The sequence below is a fragment of the Microtus pennsylvanicus genome, chromosome 8 (genome assembly GCF_037038515.1).
Source record: "Microtus pennsylvanicus isolate mMicPen1 chromosome 8, mMicPen1.hap1, whole genome shotgun sequence".
NCBI classification, from domain to species: Eukaryota; Metazoa; Chordata; class Mammalia; order Rodentia; family Cricetidae; genus Microtus; species Microtus pennsylvanicus.
Genome location: NC_134586.1, coordinates 12,042,736 through 12,069,830, shown reverse-complemented (window position 1 = coordinate 12,069,830; position 27,095 = coordinate 12,042,736). Strand labels below are relative to the sequence as shown.

Below are 27,095 nucleotides of genomic sequence, written 5' to 3'. Positions count from 1 at the left end.
ATCACCAAGACACTGGAATCACTTAATTAGTTTAAGTACATCAATACAAAAGCATAACAGTTTATTAGAGGATCATGATTGTTCTGGTAAATAAAGTATGTAGATAGCATTCATGGTGGCTTTCTTTTATGTTGACTTTCCTGATAACATCTATAAAGTGTTCGACTGAAGAAGGAAATAATGACTAGCGGGCTCACCAGTCAAATCCAGTTTCATAGGGCTGTCTCCCAAAGATCAATACTTGACGATGCTTCCAGCATACTGCCATAAAACTTCAGAGACTTTTCACAGAGAAGAGTTTCTTCATGATTTCTTCCACTGATGCTCTGGGCTTTACAATGATTTAGATTACAATATCTAAAACTGAAAGAAAGTGAACTTTTCTTAGGAGCAGATGGAGATGACTTGATAAATCACTGGCTTCCCTCCCGGTGCTTCCCCACCTTTTATGATGGCGCTGCGAGGGTCATTATTTAAGAGGCAGTCTTTGTACAAGGACAGGGGAGTTCTATTTAGTACACAGTAAGGATCCCATAAGGACCTTTCGAGAGCCCTCTCTTATTGAGACAAGGTATTGCCATGAAGCCCAAGCTCTCTTGGCGACCTGCTTGTAGTCTAGTCTTGTTTGAACTGGGGTAATCCTCTTGCCTTAGCTTCTTAAATGCTGGGATTATAGGGGAATGCACACCATCATGGCCAGCAGGATGGTGTTCTTTAACAACCACCTGTAAGTCTCTTCTGTACTGCTAGTGAGAGAAACCCTGAAATTTTATTGGCAGTGGATTTCATGGCTGCTTGGACTCTAAGGGCTCATCAAATGTGCTACAGATTGGACTCTACTGATTAGATGTACCATGGATTTGGTGCTGAGACCATTGTCAAAGAAGGAGTTTGTGACCACACTTTAAAAATGTCCACCGTCCACCCCTAACATTAGAGAAACTTTTCTGCCCTGAGTATCTTCTCCAGCCATACTACTCTGGGAAGGAGAGATTGTTGCCATTTTATACACTAGAACACTAAATTTCAAGTGTAAAAAACATCCTTATGGCTTACATAAGACTTGGACAGAATGAGACTTATTTATCAATCAAACCTGCCTTAGTGTGAAGTCCCTGATCTGTGCTTGTGCTAATCTCTGGTGTTGTACATTTTTATCCCTCCCTCTTTCTTTCACCAACCTCAAGCTCTCCTCAATAACCACAGGTATCTGAATGTTTTGGATTGGACACCACTCTCGTTCCCTTTGTTCTAATGGAGTTTCCTTGATTCTTTAGTGCCTGGAACACTGCTTAACAGGTTGGCTGAGTGCATGCAAGCACGATGAGCTGATAAAGTCAGATTCCCAAGTAAAACCGACTTGGACTTGATCATGCTCATGGTCAACTGGATCATATCTCAGCATAAACATGAGAAGAATAAAGCAGAAGAAAGGGTGCATAAGGCCAGATGGGGAAGCACTTTAGTGTTGCTAATACTTTTGAGTGTTTACTCAACTTTAAGCACCCTTGCAACACAGTGAGAGGTGAAGAAACCAAGGCATAGCTGGATTAAGGAGTGTCCTGGTGTTTACATTGCTCATACACTGTGGAACTGACCTTGACATCTCTGACTCTGGAGGTTGCTTCTCTGAAGGACAAAGGCAAGTTTCTTTCTTTCTTTCTTTCTTTCTTTCTTTCTTTCTTTCTTTCTTTCTTTCTTCCTTCCTTCCTTCCTTCCTTCCTTCCTTCCTTCCTTCCTTTCTTTTTTTCTTTCGTCCTTCCTTCCCTCCCTTTCTTCTTCCCTTTCTCCTTTCTTTCCTTCATTTGTTTTTGGAGACAGGATATTTCTGTGTAGCACTTCATAATCCAGGTTGACTTTGAACTCAGAAATCTGCCTGTGTCTGCCTTCCAAGCACTGGGATCAAAGGTGTGAGCCACCGCTGCCCGGACAAAGGCAAATTCTTACACAAAGACTACAAAATGGAAACTGGAGAGGTGGTACTGGACCTAACAAGCTGGCAGATGGACTCAGCTTCTGGGGTTGGAGACAGTGGCTGGAGGGAAGGAGCACATGTCTTCAACTTCTGTTTTCACCACAAAACCTGTTTCCTACAAATCCTTGTTGGAGTTTCCTGTGAGACTCCGATTTTCTAGTTTCCTTTGTGATCTAAGAGCCTGGCATTTAGAGAACTTCCATATTGTGGGAAAGAGGTCAAACCCGTGTGTTTTGGCAATCAACAAATAATCTTACTAAATGGGGCTATCAAATTTAGGTGTGGTGCCCACCCCTCCTTGCAGTGATTCAGTACCTCCCACAGTGGACCCTCAGCTCAGGGAGATCAGGCGGTACAAGACTCTGAGCATCTGTTGACTTTTGACTCTGCAAACTTCTGGTTTGCTGCCCCTATCTGTCACCGGAATGCTGATCCAAAAGACATTTGGTAGAAGAACAAAAGACTGATTTGGGCAAAAAAGAGATGACAAGTAGGACTCAAACAGGTTAGGCTGCTTGTTCTGTGCACACAGCTAGAATATTTCAGTAAGAGAGAGAGGTGGGGCAATCAATGGATAGATGATACATATGAGCCAGATTCATGGGGGATCTTTGGCAAGTAGACATTGCATGACTGAAAAGTATTTCCATGATTAGGCAGTATTTTGCATATGTTAACCATAAGACAAGTGAGATTATGCACAAAGATGACGATATTACACTATTTTGGCAACTTAGGTGAGTCTCTAAAACAGTGGTTCTCAACTTGTGGGTCGACCCCTTGGGGGGGTCATATATCAGATATCCTGTATATCAGATATTTATATTATGATTCATAACAGAAGCAGAGTTATAGCTATGAAGTAGCAGTGTTAAATTTTATGGTTGGGGGACCACTACCACATGAGGAGCTGTATTAAGAAGTCACAGCCTTAGGAAGGTTGAGAATCACTGTTGGAATGAATTTCCACCTATTAACCTTGAAATGGCTACTGCTGATTTAAAGGCTTGACTGGAACCCAAATCTTTAGGGTCATTAAATTATTAGCTATTTGCTGAATGATATTTGTTTTTAGAGGTTAATGACTTATGTCTAACTGTAACCTGTAACTCTAAAATAGTAGATCGTGGATAAAGGAAACCACCTTGGTGTCATAGCATGCTTTAGAATGGAATAAAACATGTATTTATTCTGAGAACTGCTGGATAAGGGGAGTCTAAACTGAAAGTTTCGCTCAGAATAATCCATTAAATTTCTGCAGGATGCTAATTTGTCTCGTCATGGCATACGGGATCCCATTGGCTCACTCATGAGTCTCAGACCAATATTTCACGGACTCAGAAATCGTTCCTCTTCCCACACACTTACCCCCGTGAAGCCCTCCAGAATCCCAGGACATTCAGCAGCGTCAAGGATGCCAGCACGAAGAAGAAGCCTTCTAAATTGCCTTTGTTTAATGTGTTTGGAAACCAATTGCCTGTTTGGAGCAAACGTGTAATCGTTATTCAGCTGCAGAGTTGCAAGTTTCTGTGAATATTTTATTATCCTGCGATTCACAGAGAATTGTTCGCCTCAGTAATATAGCCTGCATAAGAAAGCTCGTCTGAAACTTCGTTACCAAAATTCATTTAATTCCGGAAAAATAGAAAAATGATAAGCAGCACACCCCATCATATCGGCTGAAAAGGTAGCAGCACCTTTCCCCGGGCTGTAGGGTAATCTCGATCATGATATTAATCATGATCTTTTTTTTTTTTTTGCCTCATCTATGCCTCATCTATGCCTGTCTTCTTCATTCTAGTTTTTCTCAAATCTCTGTGTTTAGCATTGTGTCTAACATATGGAGTAAATACATTTTGAATGACTGAAAGCTCTTTCCTATGATCAGATTGTTTTCTACATGTCTAACGACCAGTCGGATGACACACGGAGATGATGGATATCACACCTTTTAGCAAACAGAGTGAAGCCAGGGTTCTCTTACGGTATGTCACTGCACATGCTGGGTAGATAGCATTGGCCTCTGATTGATGCGGAGATTTCTTTGGACCTGATGATGATTACTCTAGTTTAAAAAAAATGCAACAAAGGCTCTTTGCTTCCTTATATCATCAGACTGAGTATTTATGGAATCACTCAAGGTTCGAGGAAATTAATTTGCTACTAAGTTTTAACTCTTGACTTTGGGCTTTGCTATGATTTTTTCCTTCTTTCTACTTCGGAATCAATCTTTATTCAATGTATGCTTTCTCTCTCTCTCTCTCTCTCTCTCTCTCTCTCTCTCTCTCTCTCTCTCTCTCTCTCTCTGTGTGTGTGTGTGTGTGTGTGTGTGTGTGTGTATTTCCGTGTGGTAGGAGCAGACACAAGCCTGGAGAATATGTGTAGTGGAAGTCAGGGGATAACTTTGAGTTAAGTCAGGCTTTAGGCTCCTTTAAGCTTTCGATCAAAACAGGATATTATTGGCCTGGAACTCTGCCATGTAGGCTAGGCTAACCAGAGAGCTTCCAATGTCGAAATACGGTCAGAAGACAGACTCATGGGAAGCATGCCTTAGAGAACTGTGAGAGAGGCTCCAGGGGAAAAAGCAGAGGGCCTTTATCTCAGGTGCATTTTGTTCCCTGCATTGCTCTTGGACATGACCTTGCGCCTTCTGTGACAACTATAAGCCATGTTTATTTTTGTTGAATGTCAGAACACAGCTGTAGAATCCAGTCTGGCCAGTGTACCCTGAATCTGGATATGGTCTTCCACCTTGCTTTTGTGTTTTCTCACATAGAATCTACAGCATGTGCCAGGCAATGGTATTTAAACTGCTCTGTCCTGAGAAGGTTCTGGGAAAGGACTGCTTTGATAATATTTAGTATGTGCTGACTGATGTTTATTTCCACGTTTTCCTGATCAGGCTCTTCTGAAGTCAAACAACCTTCCTCGGAGCATTGCTTTCTTTGGTACATTTGTGTCGAAGGTACTGGAACCGAAGGAAGGTTGCCTCTGAATTACATTGTAGTGGCCCCACCCATTCTCCCAGATTCTCAGATCCTGGGTCTCACAGACACAGATCTGCATAGCCTGACAAGTGGTACCTGAATCAGGGACCTGAACAAAAAGCTTAACAAGGGCATGAGGGCCCCTGCGGCAGGAGGTAAGGACGTCCTAATGTGGTAGTAAAGCTAGGGAAAGCGGCACAGTGTACTGAGATGATACTCCGTTTCTGAAATAAGAGTGGTGCAGCAATGTCCAAAGCCCAGCTGCGAGATGATGGGGTTTAGTAACAGACTATAAGCCCAGGTTTCCTGAAAAGGACACTCTAGATCCCCGACTACGGGATCAGGTCAATGAAAAGACAGTGGAATCCCACAGACAAAGGGAAGGTATTCCAGTGCAATTCTGGGTGACTCCGACATTCGTCAATGTCACGATACGAACAGTAAATGGGACGAGTCAAAAGATGGCAGATTCTTACATACATGAGCATGAGCTAAATCATGAGACACACGAAAAAAACTTCTTAGAAGCTAGAAGGAGGCTTTTTCTAGTGTGAGATCAGAATGGACCAAACAAAATCGAAAGTAAAAATGTCAGCCCCGCTAGGGAATGAGTGCCCTGGACCTTCTGTTCCCTTGCTGGAATTACTTTCTTTGCTTGAGGATTATGATGAGGGTTGGGATGGATGGGGATGCGGAGTTGATGTGCTACCTTTCTGGAATGGAGCTCTGGGAGTGAGGACATATGGCATGAATTACCGGATTCTGGAAAAAAAAGACAGAGGAACTTTCTAGATTTAGACAGGGGCCTGATGAGATGAGACATATCAAGATTTTGTTGCTCATCTTTTACAGGTGGCCAATTGTCTTCTCCCCCGCCCCCCTCAAGACACGGTTTCTCTGTGCTGGTCAATTGTCTTATGGTTGATGGAGAGGCAGGAATACTTATCTTTAAGCAACTGGCATATGAGAACGCTAATGCTGTGTGCCAGGCTGTCTTCCATCCCTTTAGAAAGAACAGAGATAGTAATGGTTCCATCTGCTTCTGTGCTGATATTGGGCTTGGACCCCGGGCTCTGCCTATGTCTACCTATTATTTCACCATTTCTGGGATTATAGGCTTGTGCCACCACCATGCCCGCCTTTTGTGTGGGTTCTAGAGCCCTGACACACCTCACCTGCAGGACAAGGGCTTCACCACCTGAACCATCACCCCAGCTTCCTCAATGGATTTGGATGTACTACTTACTGTTCAACATACTACATAAAATACAACATACATGTTATAAACATAATACCCAATTTATACCAATGCTCTAAAACCAGAAATATGGTCCAGGATTGTGGAATGTTTAAAAGGAAAATCTATTACTGTAGGAAAGGTCCATCTGCAGTTCTGAGTGGCTGGAAAACCTGATAGAGTTTGGCATTATGAAAACAAGAAGGTTTGAGTGCCAGTGTCTGGGTCTCCTTCCATCTTAGGTTCACGGTTTCCAAGGTGTTACTGGAGGGGGGCGGTGTGGGACCATAGCAACCCGTGTCTGTGCTGAAGGTCTTGACCTTCGGTGCAACACTCTGCACCTACTACAGGATGCTTCTGGAGCTAGAAGAGTCTCCCTGGGAAGTACACACTTTCAGGTTGGATTTGGATGAAATGCCCTGCTAGGTTAACAGCCTCACTAAGACAGCTGTGATTGAGTGTGCCACTTCCCATTCAGCGTTTTTTTTTTTCTCTCTCCTTCCTAAAAGAGGATGTCTAACAACAAATGAACAAATGTCTTTGTCCTTTGGCTCGTACAATCCTTTCTGCCCTCTCTCTCACAGTGCTTCCCGTATCTTAGGTATGCACATGATGTGGTAAATTTATTAACTGGGGGTAGGCTCTCCATAGTCAGTTGAGCTCTGCATTCTGACCAGCTGTAGCTTTCTCTCATGATCACAGTTTGTTGAAGAACAGACTAATCCAAAAAACAGGGACATGTACTTGAGAGCTGGGAAGGAGGGGATAGATACGGGAAGGGTTAGGAAAACAGATGGGAGATGAATATGATCAAGAAACAGTGTATGGAATTATCAAATACTAATAAAATAAATTTTAAAAGATTCACCATCACAAAGAGGTTTGATCACAATAAAAGTATTAGAAAAAAAAGCCACTGTCATTTAACTTCCCAGTGGAACATACTATGGCACAACCGTGGAATCATGGTATGGAATTATTGTGTCTGTTTCTTGAACCCCATAAATAAAGTTGTTGCTGAAATCCCAGCTCATGGGGAGGAGGCAGCAGCAGGCTCCTCAGGAGGCTGAGGCCAGTCTGGGCTGCCATTCCAGATGCTATCTTCAATGGAAAGCATTGAGTTTAGAGCTGCTTTATAGGTTTTACTACCACATCTAATGAATTAATTATTATTATTCAGATTGCTTGTGTATGGGTGTTTTGACCTCACGTACATGTACATTCAGTATTCTAGAAGGCCAGAAGAAGGTGTTGTATCCCCTGGGACTGGAGTTACAAACAGTCCTGAGCTGCCATGTGGGTGCTGGGAAACAAACCCAGAATCTTTGGAAGAGCAGCCAGTGCTCTTACCCACAGAGCCATCTCTCCAGCCTTTCTTCATCTTATTAATTTGTGTAACCATATAAAGGAAATGCCTGATTCTGTTACTATAGTGACATGATGACATCTTCATCTAGTGTTTGCATGAGTGGTTGCACTGAGTATCTTCCTGTTTGTCTGTGAATGAATATGGTAGCCCCATTTCTCTCTTTTTCTTCCTTCTCTGTGTCTGGCTCTGTCCCTCGGTTCCCCACATCCTTCTTCTTTCTCCAGGTTTCTGTGTCCGTCTCTCTGTCCCCCCCATGCATGTGCAGTAAACAAAGCTGTATTAGACTGGGGGAGTCAGAGAATAGGTCAAGGAAAGGTGAGCTAACACACCACTTATTTTCAGAAAGAACTCAGCTACCCCACTAAGCCTGTTCAGATAGTGCTATTTTCTCTTTCTATTGAATTAACATCCCAGTCGTATTTCTGTCCTTTCCATTCCATTGCAGCACTTCATGTGTCATGTGATTATCCATTTTATCATCGTGTTCCTCTGGCTGGGGTAAGAGGTTTGCAAGAAGCATGCGAAGTCTGAGAATTAACATGACATTAATTCTTCCTGGAGCATGAATTTCGGTCCATAATAAGTAATTGGAAAGACTATCTTTATATTATAACAAAGTCAAATGAGGGAGAAGAATATAAATTTTGAAATACCTTTAGAGGTAAAACATCATATTTCTAAGAGATTTTGCAATTACAGCAAATACCAGCCCTTTGGGAGGCCGTACCAAGTCCCCTGGGCATGACAGCACACTTCCATCTGTCCTTGGGGACATAGCGGGCATGAATAAAAATCACTGTGACTTGGTATATAGGAATGCGGAGGAACCATATGGGAGGACACTGTCCCAAGAGATTAGAGGAAGTAAGTGGAAATATCAAGCTATTCATTAAACATTTTGTAAGTGTGGTTACTTAAAAAATAAAATACCAGGTTTTAATATTACCTATTCTAATTCCTAATTACATACCTACTTTTATCTATCTATCTATCTATCTATCTATCTATCTATCTACCTACCTACCTACCTACCTACCTACCTACCTACCTACCTATCTATCTATCTATCTATCTATCTATCTATCTATCTATCTATCTATCTATCTATCTGATTCTGGGGATTGAACTTAGGACCTTGTACATGATAAACAGATTCTTTACCAGTAGTCTATCTTCTTAGGCTGTTTTTCCATGTTTTTATTTGTTTATTTTTATTTTGAATTTCTGGTTCTGACAAATTTCTGGGTTTGCCTTGAATTTGCTGTGTGGCCCACACAGTACTTGAACATGCAATCCTCCTGCCTTGCCCTCTGTGGGTCGCTGGCCATGGAGACTTATATCACTAGGCCTTGCTCTGTATTCCTTCTGACTTTGTAAACATCTGACTTTTCAAAATAACTCTGATCTTCACATGAGCCCCACAGGTTTCAGTACATTCTGATTTAACATTCTGAGTAAAGCTTGCTTTTGTGGGAGACACCACGGTAAACAGAGTCCTTGCCTGGTTTGACAGCTTGGGAAAAAAACGAAGCCTCCGGTTCGACAGAGTCTTCATAAAAGCTAAATGTTGCTTATTTAATACTTGTCTTTCAATAGCAAGAGGCGTATTGGGTGTAGGGAGTCATTCAAAGTCTCTGGGCTTGAGGCAGACTTTTGATGTCAAGTCATGTCTCTATTATTGATAATTGTTATTGATCAAATAACTGGATGGTTTAAGCCTCAGTTTCTCCACTTGAGAACAGTGACAGAAATACCTTCCTTTTTATTGCTCTTATAGGAATCAACGAGATACTGACTGGAAAAGGTTGGGCACAAAAAAGACCACCATTAACCTCAGGCCATCACCTTTGCCACCCCCTTGAGAGAGAGCTCACAGAGCAATCAGATACCCAGGACTTGATCTGGGGCTTGTTTCCTGTCTGTTATTTCGTCACGCTCTGTGTGCCATTTTTTTTTTTATCATTATCTCAGGCCCGGCTGTAAAATGTTCCATTTAACATTGTCAGTTGACTCAGCGCTTAGTGCTATAACTTGATTTTAGTAGCTTATAAACTTTTATGGTCATAATTCACATTTGGGCCGTTTTTCACCTGACATTTCTAGGGGCCGATTGAAGTTGGGAGCATCCTTGTAGAAGGAGACAAAGTGAAGACATCAGGTCGAGAAGGAGGCCAGGAAACTTCTCCAGAACACAGCTCAGGAGAGCAGGAAGTTAACAGGAGGAAGACTGCCACTGATGGCCCCTTCATGGCACGGTATTTGTAAACCTGATGTGGGGAGTCTTTCTGTATATTTGTCGCTTTTACTGGTTAATGAATAAAGCTTCTTTGGCCTATGGAAGGGCAGAATAGAGTAAGGTGGGAATTCCAAGAAGATAGAGGAGGAAAAAAGGCAGAGTCAGGGAGATGCTACATAGCCACTGAAGGAGACAAACGCCTGGGAACCTTGCTGGGAAACCGTGAACCTCGTGGTAAAATACGGAATCATGAAAATTGGTTAATTTAAGATATAAGAGCTAGCTAGCAATATGCTTAAGTGATTTGTCAAACAGTGTTGTAACTCATATAGTTTCTATGTGATTATTTTGGGTCTGGGTGGCCGGGAAACAAATGAGCAGTCTCTGCCTACATAATCCCTCCTAGAGAACCCTAGGTACTCTATTCAGTGATATGCCAAGCTAGTTAATGGGGACTGTTGCACTATTGAAGTAAGAGAACACTCAGAATATGTGGCATTGTTCAGCATCTCCCCAGAGGGTTTGCTAACCTCAGTTTATATGCTCATTGAAATCAATTTTAAAGAAGCTTTTGGAAGAGGTCACTCCAAGTTGCTTAAGAGAAGTTTTTAAATTGAAGAGGAAAATGCAAATGGCAATTATTCTGAAATATTGGACTTTATACATACTCATTAAACTGTCTCTGTTTGTCTGAAGTTACCATGACCATCTCAGAGACAAAAGGATTACGGACTCCTGTTGAGAGTTCCGCCATTTATTCTATAGACTGAAGTGTGGAGGCCCTGGGTAGGAAAGTGAGGCACCACTCAGAAAGCTCTTGTTCCATTCTTACCCGAGCATGCTGATTGCCCCTTCTTGATGTCAAATGCAACTATTACCATTATCACTCAACTTATAACATGAAAAGCTTCTGGATGACTGTCTAGGATAACTTGCCTAAAATTCGTCTCCAAACACACTATTCATGCAAGGCCCCTACCCAATCTAAGAGACTCAATCTCAAGGCAACATGAGGTTCATGGAATAATTTTCAGCAGAATATAAAGCTTTGAAGCCCATATGAGAAACATATAGGGTGACACACTTTGCACTTCAAATAGCAAGACTTCTCATAAGACAGAAAAATACATTTTTTCCTCCCCAGTTACAGGCTCTGTGTCATAAGAACCAAAATGTCATGTTCTGCCTTGTCTTTGGGCTTCACAGGGCCCCAAAGTCTGACCTACACATTTTCTGTTTCTTGTTAGACATGTTGTCCACCTGCAACAAAAGCACAAATGCCCATGTGACAGGCTTATGACTAGAGGAACTGGCTACTTTTTTAAAATACAGCCTCTGCCCAATAGATTTCACTTTCCTGCCAATGATTGAGATGACTCCAAGAGAAAGGGAATACAAATTAGAAAAGAAGGAATCAAAGTATTGTTATTTTCATATGATACGATAGTATACATAAGCAACCCCCCAAATTCTACTCCTTCAGCTACTAAAAACTTTCAGTACAATGGCAAGATACAAATAGCCTGCCTATACACAAATGACAAACGGGATGAGAAAGAAATCAGGGAAACAAAATCTTTCATAAATAATATGAAATATCTTGGAGTAACTCTAACCAAGCAAGTGAAAGACTTGAACTTCAAGCCTTTGGAGAAAGAAATTGAAGAAGATATCATAATATGTACAGATCTCTCATGTTCATGGATTTGTAGAATTAACATAGTAAAAAGTGGCCATCTTACCAAAAGCAATCTACAGATTTAACAAAATTCCAATAAAAATTGTAACACAATTCTTTACAGATCTTGAAAGGACAACACTCAATTTCATATGGACAACAAAAAAACCCAAAAATAATTAAAACAATTCTGTTCAATAAAAGAACTTCCAAAGGTATTACTATTCCTTATTTCAAGTTGTACTCAGAACTAAATTAACAAAAACTGCATGGTATTGGCATAAAAACAGACATGTTGATCAATGGAACTGAAGACCCAGACATAAATCCACACACTTATGGACACCTGATTTTTTATTTAAAAAAAAGCCAGAAATACACAATGAAAAAAGAAATAATCTTCCAAAAATGGTGCTAGTCTAACTGGATATTGACATGTAAAAGAATGCAAATAGACTATCACTCTGCACAAAACTCAAGTCCAAGTGGATTAAAGACTTCAACATAAATCCAGTTACATCAAATCTGATAGAGGAGAAACTGGAATGCATTGATGCAGGAGACAACTTCCTGAATATAACACTAATAGCACAGGTACTAAGAACAATATTCAGTAAATGAGACCTCATGAAACTGAAAAGCTTCTGTAAGGCAAAGGACACTATCAAAAGGACAAAACAGCAATCTACAGAATGGGAAAAGATTTTCATCCAACTTATATCCAACAGAAGGGTAATTTCCAAAATATATAAAGAACTCAAGAAACTAGATGAGAACAAGCCAAATAGCCCAATTAAAAAATTTGGTACAGATCTAAGCAGAGAATTCTCAACAGAGGAATCTCAAATGACTAAGAAACAAAGAAAGGAAGTTCAACATCTTTAGCCACCAGGGCAATGCAAATTAATACCTATCAGAATGGCTAAGATCAAAAACACAAGTTACATCTCATGTTCGTGAGGATGTGGAGTGATAGGAGCACTCCTCCATTGCTGGTGGGAGTGCAAACTAGTACAGTCACTATGGAAATCAATATGGTGGTTCCTCAGAAATTGGGAATTGATCTACCTTGCAACCCAGCTATATCACTCTTGGCATATACTAAAAGGATGCTCCATCCTACCACAAGGACACTTGTTCAGTCATGTTCATTGCAGCTTTATTTATAATAGCCAGAAACTGTAAACAACCTAGGTACCCCTCAATTGAAGAATGGCTAAAGAAAATGGTACATTTGCATAATGGAGTATTACTCAGTTGTTAAAAATGATGATGTCATAGCGGACAACGAGGACTACTGACAACTCAAGAACAATGGCAATGGGTTTCTGATCCTACTGCACGCTCTGGCTTTGTGGGAGCCTAGGCAGTTTGGATGCTCAACTTACTAGACCTGGATGGAGGTGGGGGTTCCTTGGACTTCCCACAGGACAGGGAACCCTGATTGCTTTTTGGGCTGGGGGGGGACTTAATTGGGGGAGGGGGAGGGAAATGGGAGGCGGTGGCGGGGAAGAGACAGAAATCTTTAATAAATAAATAAATTTAATAAAAAAAAGAAAGAAGAAAAAAATGATGATGTCATAAAATTTGCAGGCAAGTAGAAGAAACTACCTAAGTGAGGTAGCCCAGACCCAGAAAGAAAAACATGGTATGTACTCATTTGTAAATGGACATTCACTGTTGATGGAGGAAAGTCATATGTCTATTGGTTAATCAAGAAACTGCCTTGGCCCTTTTGATAGGACAACAGCTTAGATAGGCAGAGTAAACAGAACAGAATGCTGGGAGAAAGAAGCCGAGTCAGGCAGTGGCCATGATTCTCCCACCCGACACAGACACAGGTTAAGATCTTCCCTGGTAAGCCACCTCGTGGTGCTACACACATTATTAAAAATGGGTTAACACAAGATGTAAAAATTAGCCAGTAAGAGGCTATAGATAATGGGCCAGGCAGTGTTCAAAAGAATACAGTTTCCATGAAATTATTCCAGGTGCAGGAGCCAGGCAGCAGGAAGTGCCCCGCCATTCCATACCACACACTGTTAGGTAAAGGATAATCATATTAGAATTCACAGACTCAGAAAGATTAAGTAACAAGAAGGGTTCTGTGCGGGATGCATGGATATCCGTCCAAAAAAGAAATTAATAGATTTTGTGGGTGGACTGGGGGTGGGTGGGATGGAAATAGGAAGGGTTGGGTAAGCGATAGGAGGGACAGAGGGAGAGAATATTTTAAAAGATGACTGGAACTGGTGGGAGCATTTAGGGAGTGATGTAGAACCTAATGCAGTGGAAACTCTGGAATCTATGAGAGTGGCCCTAGCAAAGTCTCCTAGTAATGGGGGATATGGGGGTCCAAACTGGCCATCTTCTCTAACCAGTCAAGGCTCCTAGCAGTATTACTGGGACATCAGCCCAGCCACAAAACCTTCTACCTACAATCTGTCCTGCCTGCCAAGGTGCTGGGATAATGGTGGTGCAGAACTTGTGGGAATGGCCATCCCTTGTCTGGACCAACTTGAGTAGGGAGCCCATGCCTGACACTGCCATTATGGCTGGAACCAGAAGCAGAATATCTAAAGATCCAGGATGGAACCAAACACAAGTTGAAAAAAGTCAATGGAATGACTCTTAATGGTATTTTACTATATCCATAGAGTGGTGCCTCATCCAAGGGTCATCAGAGGGAGTCATCTAGCAACTAATGGGAGCAGATGCAGAGAATCACAGCTAAACACAAGGAAGAGCCAGATAAACCCCACAGAAGAAGGGGAGAAAGAACTGTAGGAGCCAGAGGGATAAGGAACACCATAAGAACATGTCTCACAGAATCAGCTAAGCAGGGCTCAGAGGGGATCACAGAAACTGAAGTGACAAACACTGCCTCTGTATGGGTTTGAACTAGGTCCTCTGCATATATGCTACGTTTGTATAGTTTGTTGGGATGCCCAACAGTGGGATGAGGCTATGTCTTCTGCCTGCACTTCAGGCCTTTTTCCTTCTACTGGGTTTCCTCATTCAGCCTTGATATGTGGGTTTGTGCCTAGTCTTATTGTAACTCATTATCCTTTGCTTGATTGATATGCCTGGGAGGACCATTCTCTTATTTATTTATTTTTTGAAGGAAAATGGAGCTGTATAGAAATGATAAGCTAAAAGGGTAGATTATTGAATTTACTTTAATCTAAAATCAATTATTAATCTTAAATATTTTGTATTGATACAAATTTATTGTTGATTTTGTATGTATGTTTCTATCTTTGTTTAAGGTATTGGGCTTATGAAGCTCATTTAAAAATATAATGTATAATTAAGAAATACAAATTAATGGTCATCTATAAAATTTTAATCATATTACGTATATTTTCATGGTCATAAACATATATATTTAGATAAATAGATGATTTCAAACACTTCAAAGACCAACAGAATACAGAATTTAATATGCTTAACAACTTAAGACTTTTCAAGATAGTGAAACACATCCACTCCTGTAGCACTGATCTACTTCAGAGAAGATGATAGGCATTGAAGAAACGCTATATGAACTTTGATTTTTATAACTAAATCTAGCCATGTGGGCAAAGAAATTATTCTTGTCTCTATTTCTGACAGTCCAAACTAGGCCAGCAGGACACAAAAAAAGGTGACTGCCAAGCTTTGCCAAAACAAGGTAAGAGTCTTTCAAAACTCCCTGCTTCACAAGAAAGTTTGTCAGATATGTTAGGCCTGTAGGCCAGAGTTAGACATCTCAAAATTACAAAATAATTTTGGGTGACTCTCCAGGTAGCAAGATGTCTCTGTCATTAGGTAACATTTCATCCTTCTGGGGTATCTGATAGAATTAAAGACTAAATAGTTATAATTATAGCTTTCTTTAGTTATGATAGAAAGCAAAATAAGCATAAAACTTTAGACTCACCAACATAAGATAGCTAGTAAAGTATTATCTCTAATTTTGTCAGATACAAATAGTTTGGATATAATAACTATAATTCTTACTTGATAATTGTTTCTGTTGTACATAATTTTACAATAAATTTATAGTTATAAACCTTCCTTTTTTATTAGACAAAAGCGGGAAATTCTGTGGAATAATCCTTCTATATACTGTGTGAATATGTAACTATGATTGGTTTAATAAAGAAGTTGACTGACCAATAGCTGAGTAGGATAAACTTAGGCAAGAAAGCCAAACTGAGAATGATGGGATAAGGAGGGGAGAAGTCAGAGAGAGTCACTGGTAGACATAAAGAGAGCAAGACGATGATGCTGTACTGAGAAAAGATACCAAGTCATGTGGCAAAGTATAGAGAAGAAATATGTGTTAATTTAAGTGTAAGAGTTAGCAAAAAGCCCGAGCTATTGGTCCATCATTTATAATTAATATAAGCCTCAGTGGGGGTAATTTGGAAAGTAGCTTCCAGTTATTTGGTAACAAGCAGTAGGGGCAGGAAAGCACTGTCCATAGAGAAGAAGCGGATTTGGGGGAGATGGGAGCAGGGGGTCTGGGAGGAGCTGAGGCATGAGAAATTGCTGTCATGATGTAATGTATGAGAGAAGAATAAAAGAAAAAATATAACTTCAAGAAACCAATCATATCCTCCTTCAGAAACCAGGGTTACCTCTTTTTTACTGCTAAGCCTGTACCCATGGTCCTAGCTGGTTCATGCTAGTTCTGAGCACAATCCCCACCCACACATGGTCTTGCAAGGCAAACTGTGCTCTTCTATCTCATGTTGCGAGTGCATGAGACTGAAAAGCTGCTACCATTACCATAGGCACAGTGTCAAGTGCTTGCCTTTAGCCATGGTCTTCTATTTGGGAACAGTGGAACGTCTCTTCCTCATCAATGAGAAAGTAGAATGTAACAGAGTGAGTTGCCATGTCACAGAACAAGGTAACTTTGAGACAGAATATGTTACTTTCTCACATAAATATTGGATTATTGGTACCCCTCCCTTTTCCCTCCCTCTTTTCTTCCTTCCCTCTTTTCTTCCCCCCTCTTTTTCGTCCTACCTCCTTTCTTCTCTCCCTCCTTTATTTCTCCTCCCTCCGTTCTTTTTCCTGTGCTGGTTAGTTTCCATCAACTTGATACAAATTAGTCTCCTAACAAGAGATGAATTGAGGATTTTTCTCCTGTGGGCTTGGTTCTGAAATATCTTTTTTTATCACTAAATGATGTAAAAGATCCCAGCTCACTAGGGGTAGTGCTACTTGATATGCGTTATATAAGAAAAGTAGCTGAACAAACCACAGCAAACGAGTCCCCATCATTCTTCCATGGTCTTTACCTGACTCCACGTTCCTGCATTGGCTTCCCTCATTGCTGGAGTGTGACCTGAAAGTAAAAACGAACTCTCTCCTCCCACAATCTGTTTTTGGTCACTGTTTCATCACAAAAACAAGGAAGCAAATCAAGACCCTTCCATTTCTTCTTTACCTCCTCTTTCCTCTCATTCTTGGAAAGACAAGGGATCCTGGTAGATATTCCATAATACTAAGCTGCTGGCTTCTGAGCTACACTGGAACATAGAACAAGAAGCAATGAGACACAGCACATGCAGGGTACAAGACATCCAGGAAGTGTCATACCCTGAAGTATGCATTTTTTTGTGGCTCAGATCACCACATATGTTTCAAACTGTAGGCTACAGCCATCCTTGCTGATGAAGATGGAAGTTGGAAGTTCAAGATCAGCGCACATAAAGATCTCCCTTTAGCGCAGCAGGCAGGCTTTTATTTATTTATTTTTTTTACAGTAGCTAGGGTTTTAATGGAGGTGCTTTAACTGTAGACTCTAGCAAAATTGTTCTTAAATACTCTCAAACGGCAAAACATCTGTCTCTGTGAATCTCTGCTTTTGAAGATGAGTAAATAGAACAAAGGAAGCTCAATATGGAAAAGAAACATGACTATAATAAGTATTATGACTGTTGTTTACAAGAGACAGGATGTAAAGGCTTAAAATGAAAATAATACTGTGAATAAAGAGGAAGTTTTTAGATGGAAATAAAAAGAGAAACGCTGATTGGAGGCAAACATGAATTCAAAGTGAAAGTCATCCAAAAGGACTTGGGGGGACTTTTTGCACTGATAAAGAGTACAATGTGGACTGAAAGACGATTCAGTGGGTAAAGTGCTTAGTATGTAAGCACCTGAATCACAGTCCCCACTGCCCGTGTAAAGCTGGGTGTAGTCACAGACATCACAACTTCTTAATCTGCAGTGAGAGGAGAGGTGCAGACAGAGAAGCCTCAGAAGCTGAGGTCACATTGCCTTGTGCATACAATGGAGAACAGGAGGCTCTGCCTTGACAATGTTTAACAAATATTTTACTGCATTTGGCTCAAATAATAAAGCATTTGCAGCATTTTAACAAAAGCAATTGCAAAGCAGACCTAGAAATTTAAGTTACTGTTATCAAATAAGCAACAAGTTCAGTCAACTAAACCTACAGCCACAAAACATTGAAAGACAGTACAGAACATTGCAACTATAAATGAAGGAGTATGGATGTGAACTCCAGATGGCACTTTAAAAGTCATATATGGTTGTTGGTGAATATTATTTTAAGTTGTTTTACTTTTGTTTATGTGCATTTGTTTAACCCTGTAAAACCGTGTTACTGTGTCTGTCTAAAAAACCTAATGGTCTAATAAAGAGTTGAACGACCAATAGCAAGGCAGGAGAGAGAGAGAGAGAGAGAGAGAGAGAGAGAGAGAGAGAGAGAGAGAGAGGTGGGACTGGCAGGCAGAGAGGATAAATATGAGGAGAAATCTGAGAGAAAAGGGATTTGGGAACGAGAAAGGAAGGAGGAGTACGTTAGGGACCAGTCAGCCAACCACCGACCTACACACTCAGACACAGAGTAAGAAGGAAAGAAAACCCATTAATATAAATGGACTCAATTCACCTATAAAAAGACACAGGCTAATGGAGTAGATATGAAAATAGAATCCATCCTTCTGCTGCATACAAGAAACACAGCTCAACCTCAAAGATAGACACCGCCTCAGAGTAAAGGGTTGGGAAATTTTTTCCAATCAAAATGACCTAAGAAACAAGCTGGTGTAACTATCCTAATAGTAACAAAATAGACTTTAAACTAAAATCAAGCAAAAGATACAAAGAAGTACATTTTAAATTTGTCACAGAAAAAAAATCCATCAAGAGGAAATCTCAATATTGAATACCTATGCCCCAAATACAAGGGCACCCTTATGTGTAAAAGAAACACTACTAAAGCTTAAATCAAACGTAAAACCCCAGACATAAATAGTGGGAGGCTTGAAAACACCTCTCTCACCACTGAACAGTTCTGCCAGACAGAAACTTAACAGAGAAATAGGGAAACTAATAGATGTTATGACTCAATGGACTTAACACACTTCTATAGAACATTCTATCCAAACATAAAAGAATATGCCTTCTTATCAGCATGTCATGGGACCTTCTCAAAAACTGACTACATACTAGGTAACAAAGCAAACCTCAACAGATACAAAAAATTGAAATTACCCCATGAAATTGGTCATCAAAAAAACCCCAAATAATCTAATAAATATGGGGCACAGACCTAAATAGAGAACTCTTAACAGATGACTCTAAAATGGCTGAAAGATACTAAGAAAATGCTCAACATCCTTTTTAATGCAATTAAAAACAACTCTGAGATTTCATCTTACAACTGTAAGAATGGCCAAGATCGAAAACAGTGATGACAGCTTCTGCTGGAGAGGTTGTGGGATAAAAAGAACACTCCTTAATAGCTGGTAGGAAGGCAAACTGGTAGTCACTTTGGAAATCAGTATGGCGATTTCTCAGAAAATTAGGAACAGTCTTCATCAAGACATAGCAATACAACTTTTAGGTATATACTCAAAGGACATTCAATCATACCACAAGGACATGTGCTCAACTATGTTCATAGCAGCATTATCTGTCATAGCCAGAACCTGGAAATAACCTAAATGTCCCTTGACTTAAAAATGGGTTTAAAAAAAATGTGGTACATTTTGAAATTTGCAGACAAGTGGATGGATTTAGAAAAGATCATACAGAGTGAGGTAACCCTGACACAGAAAAACAAATGTCATATGTACTCACTCATAAGTGGCTTTCAGACATAAAGCAAAGAAAAACCAGCCTACAATTCTACAGTTCATCAGAGAACCCAGACAATGAAGAGGACCCTAAAAGAGACATACTTGAATCTCATCTACATGGGAAGTAGAAAAAGAGAAAATCTCCTGAATAAATTTGGAGTATGGGGATCATGGGAGAGGGTAGAAGGGGAGGAGGAAGGAAGGGAAGGGAGTGGAGAAAAATATATAGCTCAATAAAAAATACTAACAGCTGGATTTCTATATGTTGATCTCACTTGGATCTGTATCCTAGCAACTGAAATTAGTATGTTAAAGAGACATCTAGACTGCCCTGATTTTTGTAGTACGATTCATTATTTCCCTGACATAAAATCCATTGAAGTACCCGTAATGGATGAAAGAATTTGAAAATGGATTCACAGTGAAATACTATTTAACCTTTAAAAAGAAAAAAATAATTCTGTTATTTGCAACATTAGTGATGACTCTAAAGGTTATTGTACTAAGTAAAAAAAGCAAAGGACAGATATATTTCATAACCTCACATCTGGAACCCTCCCACAAAAATCAAGTTGAGAGAATAGCATGTGTTTACCAAAGGTTTTGGTGGGGGAAGAGAATGTAGAGAAAAAAAGATGTTGGTCAAGAAGGAAGAATTTCAGTTTAGAAGAGTAAGTCATAGAAATGGATTGCATAAAATGACACTGTACTTAGTAATAATGAGTTATATAGTTCAAAATTGTTAAATGTGTGGATTTCCAATGTTCCTCCACAAAGACACAAGTATATGAGAGGATGGGCATGCTGATTAACTTGACTTGAACATCCTACCACATTAACGTGTAACACTCATCATACTCCTTAGCTCTATACCACTATTCCCTGCCAATCAAAAATGAGATAGAGAAGCAGTAAGGTTCTGACTGAACTTCTTAGATGTCATGGAAAAACTGGAGTTTTTCTCTGGATTCATCCAGAACACAGCAGGATAGTCATCATGCTGCCAAACACCGCTTCTTCCGTGTTCGCTACATGTTGTGGCGGCTTGAAAGAAAATGCCCCCCCCCCAAGAGAGTTGCACTATTCGAAGGTGTCACCTTGTTGGAGGAAGTGAGTCACTGTGGGTGCAGGCTTTGAGGTCTCTTTTGCTCAAGCTTCCCTCAATGTGACTGTCAGTCAGCTTCCTGTTGCCTGCGAGAATTAGAACTCTTAGCTCCTTCATCACAATGTCTGCCTGCATACTGACATGCTCCCAATAATACCGATAATGGGCTGAACCTATGAATCTGTAAGAAAGCTCCCTTAATTAAATGTTTTCCTTATAAAAGTTGCTATAGTCATGGTGATTCTTAACAGAAATAGTAATCCTAAGACATAGGTGATTTCATACTGAAAGACATTATTAGATACACAACAGTGGTGGATCATAGGAGAAATTCATAAGGTGATCTCAAGAACTGCTTAGGAATTATTTAGCACAATGTAATGTGATTTGTTTAAATGCTGGAAGAAAGATCACTCATGAAAAAGTTGGTGGCTTCATACACTCACAAATATACTTAAAAGGTAAATATGACAGACCTATATTTATAGCAAGACAAAATGTGGAAGTCTTTTGGTGTAACCATTACTCTGGAGACATGATGTCAAGAAAAAAGTAAAAACTAAAATAAGGACAAAAATTACATTTGTCCAGGGGCTGGGGAGACGGCTGTAGGTACAAAAGCATGTGTTTTAGAATCCTGGTAGACCCAGCTGAAAGGATGAATATGGCCGTGCATGCTGGTTATTCCAGCATTCCTACAGAGAGAGAAGAACTGGTCGGAAGCTTCCAGGCTAGCTGCCTGGATTACATATGCTGCACAGAAATGGGTAATAACAAGAGAACCTGTCCCTGCAAGATGGAAGACCTGAACCAACCCTGGGAAGCTGTCTTTCGGCCTCCGCAGGCTCCATTTACCATGAACCAAGCCCCATGCATTCTGTGCTTGCTCTCTCTTTGTCGCTCCTTTTCCATTGCACACTAAGTTGAAAAATTGTATAATATCACATTTATTTGATGATGGGATTATTTTGCTGAAAGTTAAGTTGTGATCAAGTGAAATCCCCTTACATTTATTAAGGCAATTTGAGAAATTTTGAGGAAATGCAAGCAAAACACATCTTACTAAAGATGACCAGTGTTCTTAACACATTGTAATGAGAAAGAATAAGTCAGTTCATGATAAAAAAGAAAGATGCTTTTATAGCATTTCTAACAAGAAATATTTAGTACACATATAAAGTAAATGAAATATTGCTAAAGGGAATTAGCCGATATTGAGCAGATTAAAAAGTACTAAGAGCCAGGGTGCATCTTAGTGGTACAGTGCCTGACCTAGCATGCTATCAACCTTAGCCTTAAGTTTTTAGACTCATGTCTAAAAGCAAAAAAATCAACAATCAACAGATTTTTTAAAAAGTTACTTCATTCCATGTCAGTGGAATGTATTTTTCTCCTAAAGTTTAACTTAGAAATTTTACCAATTTTGTTAAAATGAAAAAGATTGGTCAAGAAAAGGTGATTGAAGAAAATTGATAAAAACAATTCTAAAATACATCTTTCAGTATAAACCACAAAGAATATATAGTCAATAAATAAGGAATAATCATAAAGATTATTAGAAATATCAGACACGAAATCTGTGCTATACAATCACAACAACTAAAAGGAAAGCTAAAACTAAAAGATAGATAAGAGGAACAGGAAAGACAGACAATGGGAAAGACTGACAGCTTCTAATGTCAACTAGGACTGAACACACAGGCAATTGTGTCACAAATAGGTTAATTTAACTTGCTTTATCCTACATCTGTGGTATAATTTAATTAGCTTTTCCTAGTGTATATCGAATAACATTATAAATGTTTGTTCTTTGAGGGAGATTATGCATTTCCTTTAAAATGAAAATGAAATTCAGGTAGATATTAAAATTAACAGCAATGTTCCACCATGGGAGTGGGGGATGACACATAAGGTCATCCTGTCATTTGGGTCTGGTGATCAGAATACTAGAGTTCTAGCCAAGGGCCTCAAATAAAAGAGCTGGATGTGGTGACATGCATTTATAATCCTGGCACTTCTACAAGTGAGAAGAGAGGCAGAGGCAGGAGAGCCTCCTGGAAACTTGTAGGCCATTTAGCCTGGACTGTGTAGTAGGGCAGAGAGACCCTTTGCTCAACCATCAAAGGTTAGATGGGATGCTAGAAGCCCACTGGTTCCACGTTGTGCACATGCACACTAAAAAGAAAAAAGAAAAACAAAAAAACCCTCCATAACCGAAGATGAACACAACAATAACAATCACCATGGAAACTGCTTGGTGGATGTGACTGTGTAGGTCAGTAGACGAGTTAAACAAACTCATGTCTAAAAGCAAAATAATCAAAACCAGGAAAATGTTAGGTATGTGTGAATATGACTAAATGGTAATATACATAAAGAATATGAAATAAATTGACCTTTCTGTATAGTTATTTCAGGAAACCAATAAAAATGAAACAAACGAAAAAAAAACAACAGACACAACTAAAAACTTTGTGTCAAAGAAATACAATACTAATGCTCTAAGGATGTTAAATTCTCAATTTCACAACCCAAATAATATAAAGTAACAATGGAAGTTAGTTTTTGTTGGTTGGGTTGGCCGAGATCAAAATATGGCCATGTGAAATTAATAGAGGAATGGATTTCAGGTCTGGGGTTTAAGTGGGTCAGTGATGTGGACTGATAGTTGGGTAAGAGATTTGTTTAAAGAGTAATTAATGTCATAGAGGGACAGACAGACAACAACATGACAAGAGCACCTGGGAGGGATCAGATCCACAGGTCAGAGGAGGTGTCCTTCTCTATACATTTTACTGGAAGCAGGAAGTTCCATGCCATGTGGTTGGCACCTGCTTGTGCTCAGGTTGTCTGATTCCCAGGAGGAATTGAAGGAATCTGTTCACCTGGGGCCTGAATGGAGAATCATGTAGTGCTGTGGGACAACGGTCTTGTACCCTGGAAAGGTTTGTTAGCGGTACTGGTTTAATAAAATGCTGATTGGCCAGTAGCCAGGTAGGAAGTATAGGCAGGGCAACCAGAACAGGAGAATTCAGGGAAGAGGAAAGAGTCAGTCTGCAGTCATCACCCAGACACAGAAGAAGCAAGATGAGAATGCCTCGCTGTAAAAGCTGCCAAGCCACATGGCTAACAGACAAGAATAATGGGTTAATGTACAATGTAAAAGTTAGTTAATAAGAAAACCTGAGCTAATAAGCCAACCAGTTTAAAATTAATGTAGGCTTCTGTGTGTTTCCTTGGGACTAAACAGCTGTGGGACTGGGTGAAACAGGAACTTCTGTTAACAATCTATGAGGCTGGAGAAAGCGAGCATGTGGAAAGAGAAGTCAATAGAGGGGCTTTACCAAGTGATGTGGCCCTGGCTGACAATGTCACCACAACCAATCCATGCAGCGATTGAAACAGTCTTACTTCTGAGAAGGCTAAGACATACAGCTTCATTGATAAGCATTCCTGTTTCTAAGATTTCTTCCATTCTTAGGAGATAATAAGAGATGTTCTTAAGGAACCTACAGACAGGCTCACCTGGGTAACATTTGTAACCTTGAAAGACTGGAACCACTCTAAGCCTTCTCTGTAAGAAAGAAAATGTGTGTATGCACACCACACATGATAGAATAGCCTATCCACTTAGTTGTTAAATGTGGATTTTAAATTTTTTCTTTCACTTTTGCAATTGTGATGGCAAATGAAGCAGATACTCACAGTATTATTTATGGGAAAGTGAAACACGGGTATGACATGTGCGTGTTGATTGGGCAATGAGAAGATTTCCTATAATCCTATTTTCTGACTATCTACACAAACATAAACTTTAATAACTACTCATGTGCACAAATAAAAAAACTCTTGGAAGAAAATTTATAAAAATAATTTGTCTGTCAACTTTATTTTTAAAATATTTTTCTTTTCTATGTATGTTTGTGTGTGCGTGTATGTGTGTGTGTGTGTGTGTGTGTATGCAGTACTTACAGAGACTAGAGAGGCAGTTGCAACATAGGAGCTGGGAACTAAATTCAGGTCCTCTGGAAGAGTAGCAAGTGTTCTTAACTGCTAAGCCATCCCTCTAGCCCTGTTGCTCATCATCTTTTCATACTCAACCCCCCTACTTCCTTTATAATTGGATTTATTTATACATATACTACTTTTACAGCAAGAGACTGGAAAAATCTTGTGACTAATTAATTATAAAATGATCCAGTGCTGAGTTTTTACCACATGTCTCCATTAGCTTGTCATTGGCAGCCTTAGATCTGCACATTAGAAGGCATATGTTAATTATAAAATTGTCTAGAGGTATTGTTCTAGGACCCCAGTACCCCAATAAGGAAAATGAGATGGTTGCAAGGCCTGTAGTCACTGGCTCCAGCAGGGTATTACTCCACAGAGACTTCCTAGACACCTCAGACATGAATGGTGTTATTCTTGGTGCTATCTCCCATTCTTTTCAATTCTAAACCTAACTCTGCTCTTTCTGGGGGATGATATTGTGGTTCCCCTTTTATTAGCTACTTGTTCATTTGGAAGGCAAAGGAATGGAAAACTGTTGATGTACACATTTTGGAATGCCTTTGAAAGACAGCTGGATCCTGAGTTACTATTTCTCTTAGACTTCATTATTACTGTTTTAAGTGTTATTTGGTGGGACTGGTAAACTAGCAGGAGTCTTAGACTGTTGAGATAAGTTTAAATAGATTGTATATTTTAGTTATAATATTCCCCGTGTGTGTGTGTGTGTGTGTGTGTGTGTGTGTGTGTGAGAGAGAGAGAGAGAGAGAGAGAGAGAGAGAGAGAGAGAGAGAGAGAGATTTTTAAGAAATGTGCAATTAAAGAGATGTACTAGCCATTCTCCAGGGTGGATCATCTTCTCCACCCTGGGAAATAAACCCAGGGCAGAGAGGAGAGCTTTGGAACCGGAAATCCCCCACGGCTATATGATCTTGGTAACTCATATGTTTTCTGAGCTCATTTCCTTCTTATATATGTTGGGGCTACAGATATCTGCCTCCAAAGACCTGTGAAGATTTAGTGAAATAATATCTTCGTGGAATGCGTACAGCAAGGCCTGCATATAACTGACACTTAATAAATGCTAATTTCTTTCCTTTCTCCTTTCAGTAACCTGATTTAAATGCTTCATTTGAGATTCATAGCTCGCCTACCTGAGTTAATTTTTAAAACACATTAATTTTCATGATACCTGAAGGAAATAATACCTAACAACTGTATTCTAACTTTGACTTTCCTATCATTTTTTCATAGTTATCTAATAAAAAACTCAAGTTATTATTTCCTTTAATTTACTGACAAGGAAACAGAGGCACAGAAGGGCTGAGCTGTTTGCCTAAAGTCAAATAAAGGAGACAGGATAAATATTTGTCGAGTGAGCAGATGAACCGGAGTCAGCCTCAAATCCACACACGGCTCCAACCCGGCTCTCTGCATCTCCTGCATCCCCTCTTCAATTTGCATTTCCAGTTCTTGGGAATTGTGGATAAAAATGAAGTCGAGTTGCTGTTTCCAGGAAGGGACACCGTGTCTTTCAGAACTGTTAGCGAAATCACCAAGTATTGTTCACCTGAACAGGCCGGGAGAAGGGCCTAGATGGTATTTGACATAACAGGCTTTCTTGTAAGGGTGAGCTCATTCTTTTGAAGCGCATTGGGAGGGAAAACCCATCACGATAGTGTGTTCTCTTGATGATTTCAGTGAATTATCATGGAAATGAACTCCAGAAGAGAGGCAATGCTTTGTGATAATAGCCCGATAATGCCATTAGCTATGAACTGTAATTGTAATAGCATTAGTCAAATGAGTAGATCTGATATTAATTTGAGTGTCAAATATTTCTGTAAGGTTCTTCTTGTTAATTAAGCATCAGCCCGGGCATTATTAATTCACCATCTATCCAGTCCTTGCACACAGTAGGCACCCGATATGTATTTGTGGACTGAATTAATAAATCAGTCCTTAAAGTGGAGTTACTAAAAATAACAAAATGCTAAGTTTCAGTACTTTCATGGGTAGAACAAGAGTTTCTAAAGATTTATTTATGTTTTAAATTACGTGTCTATGTGTGGGTATGTGCACATGTGTGCGCACCATCAGACACCCTAAGACTGGAGTTACAGCCTGACCTCACAATTGGGACTGAATCGTGGTCCTCTGGGAGAGCAGCACCTTCTCTTAACCACTGAGCCATCTCCCCCATCTTGAAGTGGAGTTTATTCTGTCCTATTGCTGCTTGTTTGTAGAGTCTTTCTTTTATTTGCAACTCAATTCACCTGAGAGCATAATTTACAAATTTTAAAATTTAAAAGTGACACTTTTTCTTCTTCTGCACATTTAGAAGAAAAAATATTTTCCTTCACATTATTTGTAGTAAGGAGTTTTTGCCTTT

The 27,095-nt window shown here is 39.8% G+C and overlaps 1 protein-coding gene across 1 annotated transcript in view; it reads right to left on the bottom strand.

The window, feature by feature from the left end:
* Window positions 1–212: 212 nt before the first annotated feature.
* The window catches only part of Slc15a5 (solute carrier family 15 member 5), a 114,280-nt gene continuing 87,397 nt past the window's right edge, over window positions 213–27,095 (bottom strand). Inside the window, exons 8-9 of the mRNA XM_075981924.1 lie at window positions 3,344–3,452; window positions 213–357 (exon numbers count right to left, since the gene is read on the bottom strand). Coding sequence (XP_075838039.1) covers window positions 213–357; window positions 3,344–3,452 — 254 coding nt within the window. The remainder of the gene's footprint in view (window positions 358–3,343; window positions 3,453–27,095) is intronic.